This window comes from Oncorhynchus masou, chromosome 33 (assembly GCF_036934945.1).
Source record: "Oncorhynchus masou masou isolate Uvic2021 chromosome 33, UVic_Omas_1.1, whole genome shotgun sequence".
Lineage (NCBI taxonomy): Eukaryota > Metazoa > Chordata > Actinopteri > Salmoniformes > Salmonidae > Oncorhynchus > Oncorhynchus masou.
Window position 1 is genome coordinate 33,687,082 of NC_088244.1, and position 23,154 is coordinate 33,710,235.

The window sequence follows — 23,154 nt, forward strand, 5'->3', positions numbered from 1 at the left end:
TGTAATGATGTTTAATGGATTATGCAGATAGACGTCAACAGATGAAGAGCTCTGAAAGCTTAGTCATATTCCACCCCAACAGCTGGATATGTCCTCTGGTATGCGAACCTTGACTGTGTTTTCGTTCAATCTCCCTCAAACGGCATGGTTGTCTTTTCTAAATGGGGCTGAGGTTCTGTGCACAGCTGCTTTCCTAAAGGGGAAAAAAAAATCACATTTCCCCAATACACTAGTCCTCAATGTTAAAATAAACTCATATAGATAAAATGTATTGAAAAAAAAACATTTACATGAGGGCCAGACTTGGTCTATACTGTCTGGAAGCTGACAGTCATACAAAGCCTTCCGGTATATGTGCAATAACACTGATGGGGCTCACATATTCAGCTGGTGTCACTCTCTCTTCCTCTCTATCCATGGTCATTGGCTACTCAACCATACTCACGACTATGCATGTCTAAATAGGAGGATCCACTATTGATCCTTACTGTCTCCTGAGATGGAGGGGAACCTGTGTCCACATCCCTGTCACCTAGCTATAGCTTCCCATATTGTAGTAATGGGGATCAGAGGTCAAGAGGTTGAGGGGGACCGTGTGAAATGCTAATCAGACACTTATTGTTCACATCCGTGTCCAGACATCTGATTCTGCTTTAGAAAGTTTAACTATGTCAATTATAGGGGGGGAATGTAACCTTCACTTTACTATCAAAAGTGTTTGCATGTGAGACATAATCTTGTATGAAAAATATCACCATAATAGTAGACAAGCCTGAACAAATCTGAAGTTCAGGCGTGGATATATCACCATCCCCCTGTCCATTTGGTCTGCTATGGGATTGTTAAATATCGATTAATGCCACCAGTCAATGGGAGTATTCTATTTATAGAGCACAACTCTGGCAATGGTAATCAATGTTGTTAGCACCAGATTAATCCAAGAGTGAAATCTAGCGAGTGACTCCAGATCGGCAATATTTATTGGTATAAATGGGGGATGGGCAACTGGCGGCCCAGTCCACGGACCAATTTCCCCAAAATAAAATACAAATAATAATAATAATATATACTGTATATGTGCAGTGCCGTGAAAAAAGTATCAGTCCTCTTTCTAATTGTCTCTCTACTCTTGCACATTTTTGATACTGTAACGATTCTCGTTGGTGGAAGCAGAGGAGGACCAAAATGCAGCGTGGTAAGTGTTCGTCATGTTTAATAGAACAAACTGAACACTACACAAAATAACAACGGAGAGAAAACGAAGCAGTTCTGCCAGGTGAACAGACACTAAACAGAAAATAAACACCCACAACCAAAGTGGGGAAAACAGGCTACCTAAGTATGATTCTCAATCAGAAACAACGAACGACACCTGCCTCTGATTGAGAACCATACTTGGCCAAACATATAGGAATAGAACCTAGAAAAAAGAACCTAGACTACCCACCCCAACTCACGCCCTGAGCAACCTAACACAAAGACATTAAAACAGAACTAAGGTCAGAACGCGACAGATACTGAATGTTATCAGATCTTCAACCAAAAGCTAATATTAGATAAAGGGAACCTGAGTGAACAAATAACACAACAATGACATACTTATTTTGTTTATTTCATAAACAAAGTTATTCAACACCTAGTCCCCTTACACTCAATAACATCTCAATTGGGATTAGGTCAAGACTTACACTAGGCCATTCTCAAATTTGTTGCTTTTTGGCCATTTTCATGTAGACTTGTTTGTGTGTTTTGGATCATTGTCTTGCTGCATGACCCAGCTGCGTTTAAGCTTCAGCTCACAGATGAATGGCCTGACATTCTCCTGTAGAATTCTCTGATACAGAGCAGAATTCATGGTTCCTTCTATTAAGGCAAGTCGTACAGGTCCTGAGGCAGCAAAGCATCCCCAAACCCTCACATTACCACCACAATACTTGACCATTTGTAACGATTGTCGTTGGTGGAAGAAGGAGTAGGCCAAAGCGCAGCATGGTACGCGTTCATATTTACTTTCAATACACTGAACACAAAATACAAAAGAACAAGAGAATAAATGAAAACCGAAACAGTCCCTTATGGTGCAAACACTGAAACGGAAAATAACTACTCACAAACCATAGTGGGAAAACAGGTTGCCTAAGTATGGTTCTCAATCAGAGACAACGATTGACAGCTGCCTCTGATTGGGAACCATACCAGGCCAAACACATAGAACTACAAAACACGCCCTGACCAACCTTAAACAGAGACATAAAAAAGCAACTAAGGTCAGGATGTGACACCATTGGTATGAGGTGCTTGATTTCCTCCAGGCATAATAGGACCCATTTGTAAATGTATTAAAAATAAAACCAGAAATACCTGATTTACTATATATAATTATTAAGACTCTTTGCTATGAGACTTGAAATTGAGCTCAAGTGCGCCTTGTTTCCATTGATCATCCTTGTGATGTTTGGCAACTTGATTGGAGTCCACCTGTGGTAAATCCAATTGACTGGACATGATATGGAAAGGAACACACCAGTTTATATAAGGTACCACAGTTGACAGTACATGTCAGAGCAAAAACCATGCCATGTGACCGAAGGAATTGTCCGTAGAGCTCCGAGACAGGATTGTGTCGAGGTACAGATCTGGGGAACGGTACCAAAACATTTCTGCAGCATTGAAGATCCCCAAGAACACAGTGGCCTCCATCATTCTTAAATGGAGGAAGTTTGGAACCACCAAGAATCTTCTTAGAGCTGGCTGCTTGGCCAAACTGAGCAATTGGGGGAGAAGGGCCTTGGTCAGGGAGGTGACCAAGAAACAGATGGTCACTCTGACAGCGCTCCAGAGTTCCTCTGTGGAGATGGGAGAACCTTCCAGAAGGACAACCATCTCTGCAGCACTCCACCAATCAGGCCTTTATGGTAGACACTCCTCAGTAAAAGGCACATGACAGCCCGATTGGAGTTTGCCAAAAAGCACCTAAAGGACTCAGACCATGAAAACCAAGATTGAATACTTTGTCCTGAATGCCAAGCTTCACGTCTGGATGAAACCTGGCACCATATCTATTAGAGGTCGACCGATTAATCGGAATGGCCGATTAATTGGGGCCGATTTCAAGTTTTCATAACAATCGGAAATCGGTATTTCTGGGCACCGATTTTGCCAATTTTTTTGAAAATGTATTTATTTTATTATTATTATTATTTTTATACCTTTATTTAACTTGGCAATCAGTTAAGAGCACATTCATATTTTCAATGACGGCCTAGGAACGGTGGGTTAACTGCCTTGTTCAGGGGCAGATTAACAGGTAACTTACAGTTAACTAGTTCAACGCTCTAACCACCTGCCTCTCTTTGCATTCCACAAGGAGCCTGCCTGAACGCGAAAGCTATACTGCTACACTGGCAATACTATAGTGCCTATAAGAACATCCAATAGTCAAAGGTACATGAAATACAAATGGTATAGAGAGAAATAGTCCTATAAATACTATATTAACTACAACCTAAAACCTCTTACCTTGGAATATTGAAGTCTCATGTTAAAAGGAACCACCAACTTTCATATGTTCTCATGTTCTGAGCAAGGAACTCAAACGTTACCTTTTTTACATGGCACATATTGCACTTTTATTTCTCCAACACTTTGTTTTTTCATTATTTAAACCAAATTGTTTCATTATTTTTTTGAGGCTAAATTTATTTTTATTGATTTATTATAAAATAAGTGTTCATTCAGTATTGTTGTAATTGTCATTATTACAAATAAATAAATAAGAAATTGGCCAATTTAATCGGTATTTGCTTTTTTGTCCGCCAATAATCGGTATTGGTATCGGCGTTGAAAAATCATAATCGGTCGACCTCTAATCTCTATGGTGGTGGCAGCATCATGCTGTGGGGATGTTTTTCAGTGACAGGGACTGGGCGACTAGTCAGCATCAAGATAAAGATGAACGGAGCAAAGTACAAAGAGATCCTTGATGAAAACCTGCTCCAGAGCACTCTGGACCTCACACTGGGGCGAAGGTTCACCTACCAACAGAACAACAACCCCAATGCAGGAGTGGTTTTGGGGCATGGATTCTACAAAATGTCGAAAGCATTCTACAAGGATGCTGGTCCATGTTGAATCTAATGCTTCCCACAGTTGTGTCAAGTTGACTGATTGTCATATGGGTGGTGGAACATTTTTGATTTACACAGGAAACGATTGAGCGTGGAAAAACCCAGCAGCTTTACAGTTCTTGACACAAATCGGTGCTCCTGGCACCTACAGTACTACTGTCATGACGTTGCCATGTTGGGTGAGGTTTATGACCCCCCCATAAATACCTTTCCCCCTTTTCTCTCCACTCTACAGAATGGACTCTTGGAAAGCCCTTTGTTAACTTATAGAGAGTATGGAAACATCAAAAGGTTGGGGAATGGAACAATATTTCCCTTTCTCAACCAGTTGAAAGTGTCCATTGGTACTTAAAGAATATGATGTCAGATCAGTTGTTGTCTAGGACATTATATCTAATGATAGTACGACGTAAATTGTATATTGGAAAGTCTACACATTCTAGTTCAGATTCACATGGAATTGTTGCGCAATTTAAATGTTTAAATTTGAAACTATTTGTGAAAAGATTAAATGTAATTTTAGCTTCTAAATGAGAATTGTTTTCATATGTAAACTATGCTCACTCAGGTGCACGCCCAAGTGAACAGACATTGGTTGAGAACTATGAAACACGCCCTTCTCTCCCCCAGTACAAAAGCCAGTTAACAGAAGTCAACCTCAGTTCCCGAGGACGTGAGGACTGGTGTCCATACGTTTAAAAGGGCTAATTTCAACTACAACCTAACAAAATTAACAGTTAGTTCCAGAAATGTTAGGACTGCTGTCCTAACGTTTAAAAACATTTTTTTAAACCATCTATCGAAGCGCAGCTCAGAGTAATATATATATATATCTTGCATTTTCCTTTTCCGAATGGGTGGTTATTAGAATGCATAGGATGCTGTATTTATGGTAGCATAGCTTCTCAAGGTCCGATAGCGAAACCAATCCCTTTGTCCCTCAGTCTTCCCGCTCTTTCATTCAAACCCAACCCCCTACCTTTGTGTTAACAGCCGTCATATCGGGTTAGCCCACTAGGGGCTTTTCATGACATGATTAGTAGTCAATGTGTGATCTAACCTGTGTGTATATATATATATACAGTGCCTTGCGAAAGTATTCGGCCCCCTTGAACTTTGCGACCTTTTGCCACAATTCAGGCTTCAAACATAAAGATATAAAACTGTATTTTTTTTGTGAAGAATCAACAATGCAAAACGTTATGTTTGGCACAAAAGCAACACAGCTCATCACCCTGAACTCACCATCCCCACTGTCCAACATGGTGGTGGCAGCATCATGGTTTGGGCCTGCTTTTCTTCAGCAGGGACAGGGAAGATGGTTAAAATTGATGGGAAGATGGATGGAGCCAAATACAGGACCATTCTGGAAGAAAACCTGATAGAGTCTGCAAAAGACCTGAGACTGGGACGGAGATTTGTCTTCCAACAAGACAATGATCCAAAACATAAAGCATAATCTACAATGGAATGGTTCAAAAATAAACATATCCAGGTGTTAGAATGGCAAAGTCAAAGTCCAGACCTGAATCCAATCGAGAATCTGTGGAAAGAACTGAAAATTGCTGTTCACAAATGCTCTCCATCCAACCTCACTGAGCTCGAGCTGTTTTGCAAGGACGAATGGGAAGAAATTTCAGTCTCATACCCCAAGCGACTTACAGCAGTAATCGCAGCAAAAGGTGGCGCTACAAAGTATTAACTTAAGGGGGCTGAATAATTTTGCACACCCAATTTTTCAGTTTTTGATTTGTTAAAAAAGTTTGAAATATCCAGTAAATGTCGTTCCACTTCATGATTGTGTCCCACTTGTTGTTGATTCTTCACAAAAAAATACAGTTTTATATCTTTATGTTTGAAGCCTGAAATGTGGCAAAAGGTCGCAAAGTTCAAGGGGGCCGAATACTTTCGCAAGGCACTGTATATATAAACTCAGCAAAAAAAAATATATCTTTCAAAGATATTTTATAAAAATCCAAATAACTTCACAGATCTTCATTGTAAAGGGTTTAGACTGTTTCCCATGCTTGTTCAATGAACCATAAACAATTAATGAGCATGCACCTGTGGAACGGTTGTTAAGACACTAACAGCTTACAGACTGTAGGCAATTAAGGTTACAGATTTGAAAACTTAGGACACTAAAGAGGCCTTTCTCCTGACTGAAAAACACCAAAAGAAAGATGCCCAGGGTCCCTGCTCATCTGCGTGAACGGGTGTTAGGCATGCTGCAAGGAGGCATGGGAACTGCAGATGTGGCCAGTGCAATAAATTGCAATGTCTGTACTGTGAAACGCCTAAGACAGCGCTACAGGGAGACAGGACAGACAGCTGATCGTCCTCACAGTGGCAGACCACATGTAACAACACCTGCACAGGATTGGTACATCCGAACATCACACCTGTGGGACAAGTACAGGATGGCAACAACAACTGTCTGAGTTACACCAGGAACGTACAATCCCTCCATCAGTGCTCAGACTGTCCGCAATAGGCTGAGAGAGGCTGGACTGAGGGCTTGTAGGTCTGTTGTAAGGCAGGTCCTCACCAGACATCACCGGCAACAACGTCGCCTATGGGCACAAACCCACCGTCGGTGGACCAGACAGGACTGGCAAAAAGTGCTCTTCACTGACGAGTCGCGGTTTTGTCTCACCAGGGGTGATGGTCGGATTCACGTTTATCGTCAAAGGAGTGAGAGTCAAACCGAGGCCTGTACTCTGGAGTGGAATCGATTTGAAGGTGGAGGGTCCATCATGGTCTTGGGTGTCACATGAACACCCAGACTGAGCTTGTTGTCATTGCAGGCAATCTCAACGCTGTGTGTTACAGGGAAGACATCCTCCTCCCTCTTGTGGTACCCTTCCTGCAGGCTCATCCTGACACGATAAGCCTGCCACCAGCCATACCATGCCACCAGCCATACTGCTCGTTCTGTGCTTGATTTCCTGCAAGACAGGAATGTCAGTGTTCTGCCATGGCCAGCGAAGAGCCCTGATCTCAATCCCATTGAGCACGTCTGGGACCTGTTGGATCGGAGGGTGAGGACTATGGCCATTCCCCCCAGAAATGGCCGGGATCTTGCAGGTGCCTTGGTGGAAGAGTGGGGTAACATCTCACAGCAAGAACTGGCAAATCTGGTGCAGTCTATGAGGAGGAGATGCACTGCAGTACTTAATACAGCTGGTGGCCACACCAGATACTGACTGTTACTCTTGATTTTAATCCCCCATTGTTCAGGGACACATTATTCCATTTCTGTTAGTCACATGTCTGTGGAACTTGTTCAATTTGTGTCTCAGATATTGAATCTTGTTATGTTCATACAAATGTGTACACATGTTACGTTTGCTGAATATAAATGCAGTTGACAGTGAGAGGACGTTTCTTATTTTGCTGAGTTTATGTAATTCTGTGTGATTATTTAGGTATTTAGTAATACATTATTAAGCCCATTTGTGTATTGCTGATTCAACTTATTAGCTAGGGTACGTGCAGATAACCAAGTACTTACGACAATAAGAATTAGACCAATCGAGGTGAAGATTAATAATTGACTGCTATTGATATTAAAGATCTTCAGGATTCGGGAGATAACCGCTCAATATAAATGAATGCTTCACTGGTGCCCCAGGTTATTCATGGTTTAATTGTTGCATGGTTTAATTCAATCACGTAATCAATTAAACGTCAGGTAATCGATTTGATAAAATAGCATGTAATATAATTGAATCCTAGTCAGACACGACACTTAACCCTTTTGTCTTGCCCATTAACCCTCTGAATGGCACACACACACAATCCATGTCTCAATTGTCTCAAGGCTTAAACATCCTTCTTTAACTTGTCTGCTCCCCTTCATCTACACTGATTGAAGTGGCATCAATAAGGGATCATATTCACCTGTATTCACCTGGTCAGTCTATGTCATGGAAAGAGCAGGTGTTCTTAATCAATCAATCAATCAAGTTGATTTATAAAGCCCTTTTTACATCAGCAGATGTCACAAAGTGCTATACAGAAACCCAGCCTAAAACCCCAAACAGCAAGCAATGCAAATGTAAAAGCACGGTGGCCTAGGAAGAAACCTTGAGAGGGACCAGGCTCTGAGGAGTGGCCAGTCCACGTTGAGATTAAAGCAGTACATGGCCAAGATGGTCAAACGTTCATAGATGACCAGCATGGTCAAATAATAATAATAATCACAGTAGTTGTAGGTGGTGCAACAGGTCAGTACCTCAGGAGTAAATGTCAGCCAAGCATTCAGAGTCAGAGACAGCAGGTGCAGTAGAGAGAGAGTCAAAAATAGCAGGTCCGGGACGAGGTAGCACGCCCGGTGAACAGGTCAAGGGTTCTTTAGCCTCAGGCAGAACAGTCAAAACTGGACCAGCAGCACGACTAGGTGGACTAGGGCATGGTCCCAGGGCTTAGGTCCTCCGGGAGGGGAGGGAGAGAGAGAGAGAGAGAATTAGAGGGAGAATACTTACATTCACACAGGACACAGGATAATACAGGAGAAATACTCCAGATGTAACAGACTGACCCTATCCCCCCAACACATAAACTATAGCAGCATAAATACTGGAGGCTGAGACAGTAGGGGTCAGAGGACACTGTGGACCCGTCCGACGATACCCCCGGACAGGGCCAACCAGGCAGGATATAACCCCACCCACTTTGCCAAAGCACAGCCCACACCACTAGAGGGATATCTTCAAACCACCAACTTACTACCCTGAGACAAGGCCGAGTGTAGCCCACAAAGATCTCCCCCACGGCACGAACCTGGGAGGTGCGCCAAACCCGGACAGGAAGATCACGTCAGTGACTCAACCCACTCAAGTGATGCAGCCCTCCTAGGGTCGGCATGAAAGAGCACCAGTAAGCAAGTGACTCAGCTCCCGTAATAGGGTTAGAGGCAGAGAATCCCAGATGAGAGAGGGGAACCGGTCAGGCAGAGACAGCCAGGGCAGTTCGTTGCTCCAGTGCCGTTGCTCCAGTTTCCGTTCACCTTCACACCTCTGGGCCAGACGACACTCAATCATAGGACCTACTGAACAGATGAGTCTTCAATAAAGACTTAAAGGTCGAGACCGAGTCTGCGTCTCTCACACCATTCCATAAAAGCTCTGTAGGAGAAAGCCCTGCCTCCAGATGTTTGCTTAGAAATTCTAGGAACAGTAAGGAGGCCTGCGTCTTGTGACCGTAGCGTACGTGTAGATATGTAAAGGCAGGGCCAAATCGGGGGGAGATAGGTAGGAGCAAGCCCATGTAATGCTTTGTTTTCTATGATGATGAGTTCCGATTTTTTGTGGCCTCCATCCCTATTAAAGTTGCCCATCCCTGCTATATAGACAATAACAATAAACTCCCAATATCCATAGTAAGGTGCTGGAAAACACGACTACATGAGATCCAAAGGGATTTAGGTTTCCAGCCAAGCCTACTTAGCTTACATCATCCAAACCATTTAGATATAATCAGAACCAAATGCTCTGAATCCCATTCTTAGACTGAGACTCCTTGGAACAGATTTAAAGTCAGTGTCTGTCTGTACATGACGTTGGTGTCTGCGGGAGTAGTTATTGATAAGTTAGTGTCGGACACAGTCACACACAAGCTAGTCTCGCAAGCTTCTTTTTATAGCTCCCACTGAAGATCGCTCATCTTATTCAGACTGTCTGTGACAGACACAGATCCCCAGATAAGGCCACTTCACAAAACCAGCTCAAATCATTTTAGACATGTTCTACGTTCCCCGATTAAGAGACATAAGCACAGCTAATCACAGGCATTTAGCTGCCTTTTTCCTGCTTAGCTCCTGTACCACAGTGGAGTGGGCCTACTATATATTTCTCCATCCCTTCCATCCATGCTATTTTGGGAGCTGCGAATAAAAGGAAATGGTGTTGGTTCTGCGGGGGCTGAGGGGGCGCGCCTACGAGGCTGAGGCGTTTATGCCCATCAGCGTTATTGCTTTTCGCACTGCTCATGTTCTAAAGGCTTTACGAGTGTGGTGTGGTGTAGTGTGGTGTGGTGTGGTGTAGTGTGGTGTGGTGTAGTGTAGTGTGGTGTGGTGTGGTGTGGTGTAGTGTGGTGTGGTGTAGTGTGGTGTAGTGTAGTGTAGTGTTGTGTGGTGTAGTGTAGTGTGGTGTAGTGTAGTGTAGTGTAGTGTAGTGTTGTGTGGTGTAGTGTAGTGTGGTGTAGTGTAGTGTAGTGTAGTGTGGTGTGGTGTGGTGTGGTGTAGTGTGGTGTGGTGTGGTGTAGTGTAGTGTGGTGTGGTGTAGTGTGGTGTAGTGTAGTGTAGTGTTGTGTGGTGTAGTGTGGTGTGGTGTAGTGTAGTGTAGTGTAGTGTGGTGTGGTGTAGTGTGGTGTGGTGTGGTGTAGTGTGGTGTGGTGTAGTGTAGTGTGGTGTAGTGTGGTGTGGTGTAGTGTGGTGTGGTGTAGTGTGGTGTAGTGTGGTGTGGTGTAGTGTAGTGTAGTGTGGTGTAGTGTGGTGTGGTGTGGTGTGGTGTAGTGTAGTGTGGTGTGGTGTAGTGTAGTGTGGTGTGGTGTAGTGTGGTGTGGTGTAGTGTGGTGTAGTGTAGTGTAGTGTAGTGTAGTGTTGTGTGGTGTAGTGTAGTGTGGTGTAGTGTAGTGTAGTGTAGTGTGGTGTGGTGTAGTGTAGTGTGGTGTAGTGTAGTGTGGTGTAGTGTGGTGTAGTGTAGTGTAGTGTGGTGTGGTGTGGTGTGGTGTAGTGTGGTGTGGTGTGGTGTAGTGTGGTGTAGTGTAGTGTGGTGTGGTGTAGTGTAGTGTGGTGTAGTGTGGTGTAGTGTGGTGTGGTGTAGTGTTGTGTAGTGTGGTGTAGTGTAGTGTGGTGTGGTGTAGTGTGGTGTAGTGTGGTGTAGTGTAGTGTGGTGTGTAGTGTGGTGTGTAGTGTGGTGTAGTGTAGTGTGGTGTGGTGTAGTGTGGTGTAGTGTGGTGTAGTGTAGTGTGGTGTGGTGTAGTGTTGTGTAGAGTAGTGTGGTGTAGTGTGGTGTAGTGTAGTGTAGTGTGGTGTAGAGTAGTGTGGTGTGGTGTGGTGTAGTGTGGTGTAGTGTGGTGTGGTGTAGTGTGGTGTGGTGTGGTGTGGTGTGGTGTAGTGTGGTGTAGTGTAGTGTAGTGTAGTGTGGTGTAGAGTAGTGTGGTGTAGTGTGGTGTAGTGTGGTGTGGTGTAGTGTGGTGTGGTGTGGTGTGGTGTAGTGTGGTATGGTGTGGTGTGGTGTGGTGTAGTGTAGTGTGGTGTAGTGTGGTGTAGTGTAGTGTGGTGTAGTGTAGTGTGGTGTGGTGTAGTGTAGTGTGGTGTGGTGTAGTGTGGTGTAGTGTAGTGTGGTGTGGTGTGGTGTGGTGTAGTGTAGTGTAGTGTGGTGTGGTGTAGTGTGGTGTGGTGTAGTGTGGTGTGGTGTGGTGTAGTGTAGTGTGGTGTGGTGTAGTGTAGTGTAGTGTGGTGTGGTGTAGTGTGGTGTGGTGTAGTGTAGTGTAGTGTGGTGTTGTGTGGTGTAGTGTAGTGTGGTGTAGTGTAGTGTAGTGTAGTGTGGTGTGGTGTAGTGTAGTGTGGTGTAGTGTAGTGTGGTGTGGTGTGGTGTAGTGTAGTGTAGTGTGGTGTGGTGTGGTGTAGTGTAGTGTGGTGTGGTGTAGTGTAGTGTGGTGTAGTGTAGTGTGGTGTAGTGTAGTGTGGTGTAGTGTGGTGTAGTGTGGTGTGGTGTAGTGTTGTGTAGTGTGGTGTAGTGTAGTGTGGTGTGGTGTAGTGTGGTGTAGTGTGGTGTAGTGTAGTGTGGTGAAGTGTAGTGTGGTGTGTAGTGTGGTGTGTAGTGTAGTGTGGTGTAGTGTAGTGTGGTGTGGTGTAGTGTGGTGTAGTGTGGTGTAGTGTAGTGTGGTGTGGTGTAGTGTTGTGTAGAGTAGTGTGGTGTAGTGTGGTGTAGTGTAGTGTAGTGTGGTGTAGAGTAGTGTGGTGTGGTGTGGTGTGGTGTAGTGTGGTGTAGTGTGGTGTAGTGTAGTGTAGTGTAGTGTGGTGTAGTGTGGTGTGGTGTAGTGTAGTGTAGTGTAGTGTGGTGTAGAGTAGTGTGGTGTAGTGTGGTGTAGTGTGGTGTGGTGTAGTGTGGTGTGGTGTGGTGTGGTGTAGTGTGGTGTGGTATGGTGTGGTGTGGTGTGGTGTAGTGTAGTGTGGTGTAGTGTGGTGTAGTGTGGTGTAGTGTAGTGTGGTGTAGTATAGTGTGGTGTAGTGTAGTGTGGTGTGGTGTAGTGTGGTGTAGTGTGGTGTAGTGTAGTGTGGTGTGGTGTAGTGTGGTGTAGTGTAGTGTGGTGTGGTGTAGTGTGGTGTAGTGTGGTGTAGTGTGGTGTGGTGTAGTGTGGTGTAGAGTAGTGTGGTGTAGTGTGGTGTGGTGTAGTGTAGTGTGGTGTAGTGTAGTGTAGTGTGGTGTAGAGTAGTGTGGTGTGGTGTGGTGTAGTGTAGTGTAGTGTGGTGTGGTGTAGTGTGGTGTAGAGTAGTGTGGTGTAGTGTGGTGTGGTGTAGTGTAGTGTGGTGTAGTGTAGTGTAGTGTAGTGTGGTGTAGAGTACTGTGGTGTGGTGTGGTGTAGTGTGGTGTAGTGTGGTGTAGTGTGGTGTAGTGTAGTGTGGTGTGGTGTAGTGTGGTGTGGTGTAGTGTGGTGTGGTATGGTGTAGTGTGGTGTAGTGTTGTGTGGTGTAGTGTGGTGTTGCATGGTGTGGTGTAGCATGGTGTAGTGTGGTGTAGTGTGGTGTGGTGTAGTGTGGTGTAGTGTAGTGTGGTGTGGTGTAGTGTAGTGTGGTGTGGTGTAGTGTAGTGTGGTGTAGTGTGGTGTAGTGTAGTGTGGTGTGGTGTAGCATGGTGTAGTGTAGTGTAATGTAGTGGAGTGTAGTGTGGTGTAGTGTAGTGTAGCATGGTGTGGTGTAGTGTAGCGTGGTGTAGTGTAGTCTGGTGTAGTATGTGGTGTAGCATGGTGTAGTGTGGTGTGGTGTAGCCTGGTGTAGTGTAGTGTGGTGTAGTGTAGCGTGGTGTGGTGTATTGTGGTGTAGTGTGATGTGATGTAGCGTGGTGTAGTGTGGTGTGGTGTAGCGTGGTGTAGTGTGGTGGAGTATGGTGTAGCGTGGTATAGTGTGGTGTGGTGTAGCGTGGTGTAGTGTGGTGGAGTATGGTGTAGCGTGGTATAGTGTGGTGTGGTGTTGCATGGTGTAGTGTAGCTTGCTGTGGTGTATTGTGGTGTAGTGTAGTTTAGTGTGGTGTGGTGTAGCGTGGTTTAGTGTGGTGTAGCGTAATGTAGTGTGGTGTAGTGTAGCTTGGTGTAGTGTAGTGAGGGAGGACGGGTTGACAACCATGGCTCCTGGGTCCTGGGGCTGTAGGGGCTGTGTGTCAGTGATCAGTGTGGCTGTCCCCGGCCCTGATCTGTAACACACACACACTGTGGCTGTGTGTCAGTGATCAATGTGCCCTGCCTGTCTGTCTGTCTGCACTGATACCTCTGAATGATGCTCGTCCCTGTCCCAGCCCTCTCCTGGACATCTCCTTTACTCTATATGGCACTTTGAGGCCACAGTCCCTCCTCCACTGTCACCGCCACTCACACTCTGGCCTAACCTGGATCACCACCACAGCCTAGCCCCCCCCCCTGATGTGATGTGGAATTCAATTCCTAACTAAGGACCGTTGGAAATATTTTGACTGCACCGTCGTGATTCTGCATAGGCTGTTATACAGTACCAGTCAAAAGTTTGGACACACCTACTAATTCAAGGGGTTTTCTTTATTTTTACTATTTTCTACATTGTAGAATAATAGTGAAAACATCAAAACAATGAAATAATACCTATGAAATCATTTAGTAACCAAAAAAGTGTTAAACAAACCAAAATATATTTTATATTTGAGATTCTTCAAATAGCCACCCTTTGCCTTGATGACAGCTTTGCACACTCTTGGCATTCTCTCAACCAGCTTCATGAGGAAGTCACCTGGAATGCATTAAAATGAACAGGTGTGCCATGTTAAAAGTTAATTTGTGGAATTTCTTTCCTTTTGTAATGAATTTGAGCCAATCAGTTGTGTTGTGACAAGGTAGAGGTGGTATACATAAGATTGCTCTATTTGGTAAATGACCGAGTCCATATTATGGCAAGAACAGCTCAAATAAGCAAAGAGAAACGACAGTCCATCATTACTTTAAGACATGAAGGTCAGTCAATCCGGAAAATGTCAATAACTCATGAGGACCGCCACAGGAAAGGAAGACCCAGAGTTCATTAGAGTTACCAGCCTCAGAAATCATCAACTGCAGCCCAAATAAATGCTTCACAGAGTTCAAGTAACAGACACATCTTAACATCAACTGTTCAGAGGAGACGGCGTGAATCAGGCTTTCATTGTCGAATTGCTGTAAAGAAACCACTACTAAATAAGAAGAAGAGACTTGCTTGGGCCAAGAAACACGAGCAATGGACATTATTAGAATCCGCCCTTTTGTCTGATGAGTCCAAATTTGAGATTTTTGTGAGAAAAATAGTAAGTGAATGGATGATCTCCGCATGTGTGGTTCCCACCTTGAAGCATGGAGGAGGAGGCGTGATGGTGTAGGGGTGCTTTGCTGGTGACACTGTGATTTGTTTAGAATTCTATGCCATCCCATCTGGTTTGCGCTTAGTTTTTCAACAGGATAATGACCCAAAACACACCTCTAGGCTGTGTAAGATCTTTTTGACCGAGAAGGAGAGTGATGGAGTGCTGCATCAGATGACCTGGCCTCCACAATCACCTGACCTCAACTCAATTGAGATGGTTTTGGGATGAGTTGTACCACAGAGTGAAGGAAAAGCAGCCAACAAATGCTCAGCATATGTGAGAGCACCTTCAAGACTGTTGGAAAAGCATTCCAAGTGACTACCTCATGAAGCTAGTTGAGAGAATGCGGAGTGTGCAGAGCTGTCATCAAGGCAAAGGGTGGCTACTTTGAAGAATCTAAAATCTATTTTGATTTGTTTAATACTTTTTTGGTTACTACATGACTTTTTCATAGTTTTGATGTCTTCACTATTATTCTACAATGTAGAAAATATCAAAAAGAAAGAAAACCCCTTGAATGAGTAGGTGTGTCCAGACTTTTGACTCGTACTGTATTTCTGTTGAGAATGAGATTTTATCAGGCATTTTGACAGGTCATCTTTCTCTTGGATGGACCAAAGTCAGGTCACAGGTCCTCCAGTCAGATTCTCCAGTTATTGTTTACCTGTCCATTCCATTCCATCACTATAACATGTTAACCTGCAGAGTAGAGAAGCTCTGCATGGTAAAAGTTAGCATGCTCTCCTCCTCTTTCCCTGATGTTATCATATACCTGTGTGAGGAGTCAAGGTGGGGCTCAGTCAAGCACAGCAGAGACATGTCTACCAAGTGGAACAGAAAGGCAGAAGAACGTCTGTCTGGCAGGCTACAGCAGGATTCACTAGATATAAAACCACCTCTCCCTGATCCTACTCTGTCTCTCTTCATAGAACCCTCACTCTCTCACCCTTTGACCCTGCCTCTCTCTATAGTATCTCTGACCTCCCTCCGTCTCTCTCTCTCTCCCTCCGTCCCTCCCTCCCTCTCCGTATCTAACCTCTTCTCTCTCTCTTCTCTCTCCTCCAGCCCGTGCCCATCGATGACTCGTTCTGTGGTCTGGACATCAACCAGCCCCTAGGCGGCTCTCAGCTGGTGACGGGACACACCCTCTACACAGAGACACGGGACCGCATGACCTCCGTCACCTCCTACGTCTACAACGGATACTGCGTGGCCTTCGTCGGCACCAAGAACGGACGCCTCAAAAAGGTCAGTTACTCCTACTGTCAGTTCCCGGCAGTTATGGTCAATTACCGGCTGTTATCGCCAGCCACAGCCTGGAGTTCGAAAATACTGACTTACCTCGGGCCATTGCTCTTTAGGGAGCATAGGCCATCGATGACACCTCTCCATTACACTCTGTTCTGGGCAGTCTTCTCCAGCTCGTTCAGCTATTGAAAAAGTCCTCTAGCTATTCTGGTCTCCCAGTTCAAGGTCCATTTAAAGCGATTGTGAAGCACTTCATCACTGTTGAAGCCCTGGCCTCAGGAGACTGAGGAGGATGTCTGTCCACTGACTGGTCCTCGGAACCTCAGACACTGAAGTGGTAGTGTTCTATTCAAGGAACTGAATGTACGAAGCACGGTGTGGCGGTAAGGAGAAGATAAACCTTTCTCCTCCATATTTAATGCTTCTGGTCCTGTGACAGTTGGGCAGGTGGGCAGGGGTGTAGGGTGGCAGGGCGTGGGGGAGGAGGTGTCATTCCTCTGTAGTGGTCATTATGTTCCCCTTGTGGAATGAGCTCTGTCTATGGTGGCCGTGCCGAATAACCTCTGCCAGCCCATTAATTTTAATAGGCACCTTTCTCCCTGAGACCCAGAGAGAGGGGAGACTAGAGAGAGCTGGCCCACGCAGGATCTGGCCTGCAGTCTCTGCTGGAGCAGACAGACAATGCTGTTGGTTAAAACTACAGCCTGCGATTTGAAAAACAGCCATATAAATTAATTTAAATGACAAATGAATAGATTCCCAGATCCCAGACTGTAGCTTTAAGGGCTAGACAGTCCTCAAATGTCACATTTCACCTCACCACCACCAAAGCAAGGCAGCATAAAGAGCATCTACTGTAGTGGCTCAGGTGGCTATTATGCATGGAGAGATTTGAGTGATGATGGAGAAAGTGGAGCATGTTGTGTGGTGGGAGAAGTTGGCAACTTCATCATAATACAATTGTTAACCTGGTATTACACAGTCAGGGCTTTTTCGGTATTGAAGTACAGTGACAGCCCAATGATGTATGTGTAATCTAGAAGAGCTCCCTGTGTTTACAGCTGTTGAGGCTGCCTTGCTGACAGGGTCGTAATTTCAGCTCAACCTAGGGTATGGCAATATGACAGGGGGGAGGGTTTCCCCCCTCCAAGGATTTTTTTGAAAATGTAAGCTCATTTACTGAATTTCTACACAATTTAAAAACTCTAAAATGCAATTTGGAGAACAGAAAGAAAAAAAAATGGACTCCAGCCATTATCAGCTTGTTGCTGTGGCTTCATTCCCCTCAGTCAATAGGGGACTGAACATTATACAAACAGCTGCCTGCTATGCACTAGCTCCGCACTGGGATTACACCTCTAGTTTAGTTTCATGTCAAGTCAAACAGCAGTTACCATGCCAAGGCCATCTACTACAGCATCTTTACCTCTGCACTGTTTTCCATAAAGCCAGCCAGCCATACAAACAGCCTTCCCTCCTGCTCCCAGGCGTCAGCATGGTCCTAAAGTCATCTTGCTAATACCGTTAAACTGCATTTGTCTTTTAATTGAGATTGGAATGATTTTAGTAACCTATTTTAAATTGCCACACCCAATTGACACCCCTGCTTGCTGAATGTAGATGATGTTGATGGTGCTTGGTGAGGTGAGGTGAGTTTTCCTCCTTTGTAAAACTCTTTGCTCATCTGGAAAAGCGCTATGCTGTATATGTTGGGCTCCCGGGTGGAGCAGCGGTCTAAGGCACTGTATCTCAGTGCAAGAGGCGTCACTACAGTCCCTGGTTTGAATCCAGGCTGTATCACATCCGGCCAGTATGGCGTGCTCTCTGTTTCCCTTGCCTCTGGGACACAACACAAATGGACCTGCTTGGTTGTTGGTTGCTTCATCTATTTATTCATAATTTAATCTGTGCCCCAATCAGGGTGTGGAATTGAAAGAAACTCATTCGGTGTAATCCCCCTTGTTTGAGGTACTTAATCATTTATAGCATTTTTTCTACATGATTAAATTGAACCAGACAGTAGAACACAATTCTCTACTCTCTGGTGCATACAGTACTGTGGGTTGTTTCCTTTTTATCTCCCTCCCGCGTTCCTCACATACAGTATGTGTCTTCTCTATTCACATCCTCTCCCTGTCTCCATGTATGACAATGCCATGCAAAGTGAACCATCATGGCTGCCTGTCTGTCTGGTGCTCACAGCATCATGGCTGTTACCACAGTAACCGTTGCATGGAGGAGGATTTATCCATGATATCAGAAGGCACAGCGAGAGACACAGCTCCACGGTCCACCGCCTTACTGCCTGGCTGCCTGGCTGGCTGGTTCATTGGCTGCCTGGATGGGAGAGAAAATCCCGGAAGCCTGTTTGTTCAGCCTGTTCAAGCATGATGCCTGATCCATTCATGACAAAGAGAGAGGGGAGAGGATGAGGCAGCTTGGTAGGGTGTGGTTGCTGTGTGTTTAGGGGTTTACTTCCACCCTAGTGCTAAGCGATTAGTGCTGTTTGAGGTCGGTTCAGATTCCGTTTGATTATTGAAACTAATGATCACGGTTTTCTTTTTTAATTTTGTTTTATACAGTAAGTGCATTATGCATGATGTGGGTTGAATGCTGTAACAACACAGAACAAAACAATTAATAAACATCCCATGATGGTAGTGACTGCCCATTACTGCTCATCCCTTATTAACCATCACTTATTCACATTACTTTACTTTAATAAAATATTTCAGTTGTCGTGTACATTACATTTGTTTTATTTGACAACTTTATTTCATTCCTAGTCATCATCTAATGTCTATTGAGCTGCTGCCTATGCTGTCTGACAAAATCGCTATTTTAGTAGTTAAGTAGTTAAATAAGGCATACTTTTATGACTGCTAAATACCAACTGTCAATCACTTAATGTATTTTTAGGTAGTAATTAGTGATGCACCGATATGACATTTTTGGCCGATAGCGATATCTGATATTTTCCTTGCCAAAAAACCCTGATACCGATACCGATACCAATAACCAGAGGTGGGACCAAGTCATTGTATTACAAGTCACAAGTAAGTCTCAAGTCTTAGCACTCAAGTCCCAAGTCAAGACAGGAAAGTCCGAGTCAAGTCTCAAGTCAAGACAGTCAAGTCTCAAGTCAAGACCGACAAGTCTCAAATCAAGACCGACAAGTATCAAGTCAAGTCTCAAGCCCTAAACTTTGAGTTTCGCGTCCTAAACAAGTCATGATGTGCTCTTCAACAAATGTAATACCATTTCATATTTTTAACAGGAGTAATAGTTAGTATATTACATTTACGCAAATCATGAATGTTTTTAAAAATATATTTATGACTCCCCCCCCAATAGCGATCAACTATTGAGGATCACTATGGGGCGCAATCGGGCGATGTAGGCTTGTACACAATCACCCAAACTTAACACACACACAAATAACACAACTTGTCAAGTAACACAACATCTGTTTCAGTAGCTATCATTAGCTAGCTCACTATATAGCTAGGTGTCATCATCTAAAATAACCGTAATTTATAAGATAGTTCTTATTTGATTAATGGAGATCGGACCATCAATGTAAACCAAGCCACAATAAGGATTAGCCACAATAGTGGCTATTCATTTACATGACTATCAATGACATACGTTTAGTTTGAAGGCAAACCGTACATTCCACTATTGTGCCTAATCATTATTGTGGCTAGCTTCACAACACATAACCTGGTGCGGTCGAGCCTCACTAGCCAGATGAAGCTAGCTGGCTACTTATAACGTTAGCTTTGGGCAACAGGGTTAAGTTGCTGACTCGCTATTTATTTTCATGAACTGAGGTTCAATTTCAATAGGTGAACAACTAGTGGCAACCTAGCTAATACTTACTCACAAGGATTCTTAAATCATTGCTAAGAATAATGAAAATGTCTGCAGGTTCTTCTGGTCATTGTTTTTAAGCTGGCTGTATTGGTGCTAGCTAGGTACCAAGCTAAAGCTAGCTACCCCAGAAGTTGCGGTCGAACAAATTATGCTTTATTACCAATGCAGTATTGTAAACACATGGTTCGTGGCCGGTGTTTGCTTGTTTGCAGACTTTTTTGTCCAGCTTTGATAGTGCTACTGTATCTTTTTTGAAAAGACCCAAATGGCGTTCCATAGTATGTGTGTCGTGAAGCTAATACCAGTGACGCAATTTCTGTGTAACTCCTTTAGGGCAACATCGGAAAATAGCGTACTTGGTAATGTGTACCGGTTCTCGACCAGTCGGCGAAAGCCAACATCACCCATGACAGAGAACGGTTGATTGTCAAGGGCAATGAATTCCATTATCTTGGCTAAAATGGATTTCGCATTTGAGTTGTCTCGCTGAAATTTCGTTACACTTTCAAATGACTGCTCGACTTGATGACTGCTCGATCCACACATCAGACATTGTGGGCTAGTTCAGGAATGCTGTGTTGCACGTATAGCTCAACATTTTACGTGGCGTCATTACGTCATGTACCTACGTTATATAGGTATGCACATCGGTTTTGCACATCAGGCCATTAAACTAGATATCGGCCGATACCGATGTTGGCATTTTTAGCTAATATCGTCCGATTCCGATATGTTCACCGATATATCTTGCATCCCTAGTAGTAATACCTTTCAGAAGCAACAGCTGCTCTCTATATCCCCTCATGATCGCACACTCTTCTCTCTTCCGTAGTAGCAAGTCGTAATAGAAACACAGACCGGACAAGTAGATGTGCAATGGATTATGGTCATTGAAGTTAATTACCACGTTTTATGTGCTAAACTATGTCAAATATTGGCTTGTAGGAAACTATAACTCCCTATTACATCGCACAGTTCAGGCTGAATCTGATTTATCTCTAGAGAAATTGTGCAATGTGCGCATTGAGCTCATAGAAGAAAAAAACAGAACAAAATGGATTTCTAATTATTTAACCTATAACGGTCAATTTGTTGTTTAAAAAACGAAAATTAACCTACATTTCGGTTAATCGCTCAGCACTACTCCATCCTTGTGTGTTGCCCAGGCGGGAGGCCCGGAGGACCTTAGGGGAGGACCCCTGCTCCAGCCTCAGACTCCCAGCCCCAGCCCCTGCTCTCTCCCACTGCAGCCACAGCCCCTGCTCTGCTTTCTCCCACTGCAGCAGGCTGATAAGCTGTTGCCAGGCAGGCCATGGGGACCAGTGCACATCACTACATAGCAGGACAGGGCTATAGGTTTACAGAATGTTATGCTTGGTAGGTAAGGTGACACGGCATAGCAGTGCTGGAGCCTCATCCTTGCATAAGGAAGCTGGCATTCCACTGCATTCTCCTCCCCCAGAGCAGAGAGAGAGAACAGAGAGAGGGCGGTAGAGGGAGAGCGAGAGAGAGAGAGGGAGAGAGAGAGAGAGAGAGAGGGCGGGAGAGGGAGAGAGAGCGAGAGAGAGAGAGAGAGAGCAGAGGGAGGGCAGTAGAGGGAGAGAGAGAGGGCGGTAAGAGGGAGAGAGAGAGAAGGAGAGAGAGAGAGAGAGAGAGAGAGAGAGAGAGAGAGAGAGAGGAGAGAGAGAGAGAGCAGAGAGAGAGAGAGAGAGAAGGAGAGACAGAGAGCAGAGAGAGAGAGAGAGAGAAGGAGAGAGAGAGAGCAGAGAGAGAAGGAGAGAGAGAGAGAGAGAGGGAGAGAGGAAGGGGAGAAGAAAGATACTGAACTCGGAACCAGGGCTCATCTGCACCGCTGCCTGTAATTGGATTGGCTTCCTTCCCAAACCCCCCCCCCCCGACACACACACACGCACGCGCACACACCTCCCTTCCCCACTTCCACACTCCCCAAGCCCCCCCCACCCTCTGTCTCTGTCTCTCTCACTCACTCTCTCTCTCCCTCTCCTTCCCTTTCTCTCTGTCTCTCTCTCACTCTCCTTCCCTCTCTCCCAATAGAATAGCTCTTGCTTTTTATGTAGCTATTTCCTGAGCTGTGGTGGAGCATGGCGAAGGGAAGCCTGCTAGGATAGTGATGGTGGATTGTGCTACTGGTGTGGTGGCAGGCAGGTGTTAGTAGGGGGGACAGGGGTTAAAATGTGGTGGTAAGTCATTAACATGTAGTATGTGTGTGTGAAGCTATCAAGTTACACATACATGTCAGTACATACACACAACAAGTGGGTCATATGTCAGTACATACACACAACAAGTAGGTCACATGTCAGTACATACACACAACCAGTAGGTCACATGTCAGTACATACACACAACCAGTAGGTCACATGTCAGTACATACACACAACAAGTAGGTCAGATGGGGAGAAGTGTTTTTCTGTGTTGCTTTATGTGTTGTTTAAAACTAGGTTTGCTGTTTACTTGCGCTATATAAGATGGGAGTTCCATGCACTCATGGTTCGGTATAATACTGTTTCCTTAAATTTGTTCTGGACCTGGTGACTGTGAAAAGACCCCTGGTGGCATGTCTGGTGGGGTAAGTGTGTGGGTCAGTGCTGTGTGTAAGTTGACGTTGCAAACAATTTGGAATTTCCAACACATGAATATTTCTTATAAAAACAAGAAGTAAAGCAGTCAGTCTTTCCTCAACTCTTAGAGAGACTGGCATGCATTGTATTAATGTTAGCCCCCTGATTAAAACAAAGAGCAATACGTGCCGCTACGTTCTGGGCCAGCTTCAGCTTAACTAGGTCTTCCTTTGCAGCGCTTGACCGTATGACTGGACAATAATCAAAATAAGATCAAACTAGAGCCTACAGTACTTTCTTTGTGGGGTGTGGTGTCAAAAAAGCAGAGCATCTCTTTATTATGGACAGACTGCTCCCAAACTTTACAACCATTGAATCTATGTTTTGACCATGACAATTTACAATCGAAGGTAATGCAAAGTCATTTAGTCTCCTTAACTTGTTCAACAGCCACACCATTCATTAGCAGATTCAGCTATAATGCTCTTAGTTTTATAGATGTTCAGGACCATTTTGTTACTGGACACACATACCGAAACTGATTTCAACTGTTGAGGGTTTCAGTGACTTATTAGCTGTGGTTGCTGATGCGTATATGGTTGAATCATCAGCATACATGGACACCCATGCTTTCTTTAATGCCAGTGGCAGGTCATTGGTAAAAATAGAAGAGTAGAGGGCCTAGAGAGCTGCCCTGCGGTACATGTTTGACAGTATAGAAGCTTCCTTTAA

At 44.5% G+C, this 23,154-nt stretch overlaps 1 protein-coding gene across 2 annotated transcripts in view; it reads left to right on the forward strand.

The window, feature by feature from the left end:
* The window catches only part of LOC135528346 (plexin-A2-like), a 326,345-nt gene that overhangs the window by 49,880 nt on the left and 253,311 nt on the right, over positions 1 to 23,154 (forward strand). For both annotated transcript variants that reach the window (XM_064957364.1, XM_064957365.1), the window contains exon 3: positions 15,782 to 15,964. In XM_064957364.1, the coding sequence (XP_064813436.1) occupies positions 15,782 to 15,964 (183 nt within the window). The remainder of the gene's footprint in view (positions 1 to 15,781; positions 15,965 to 23,154) is intronic.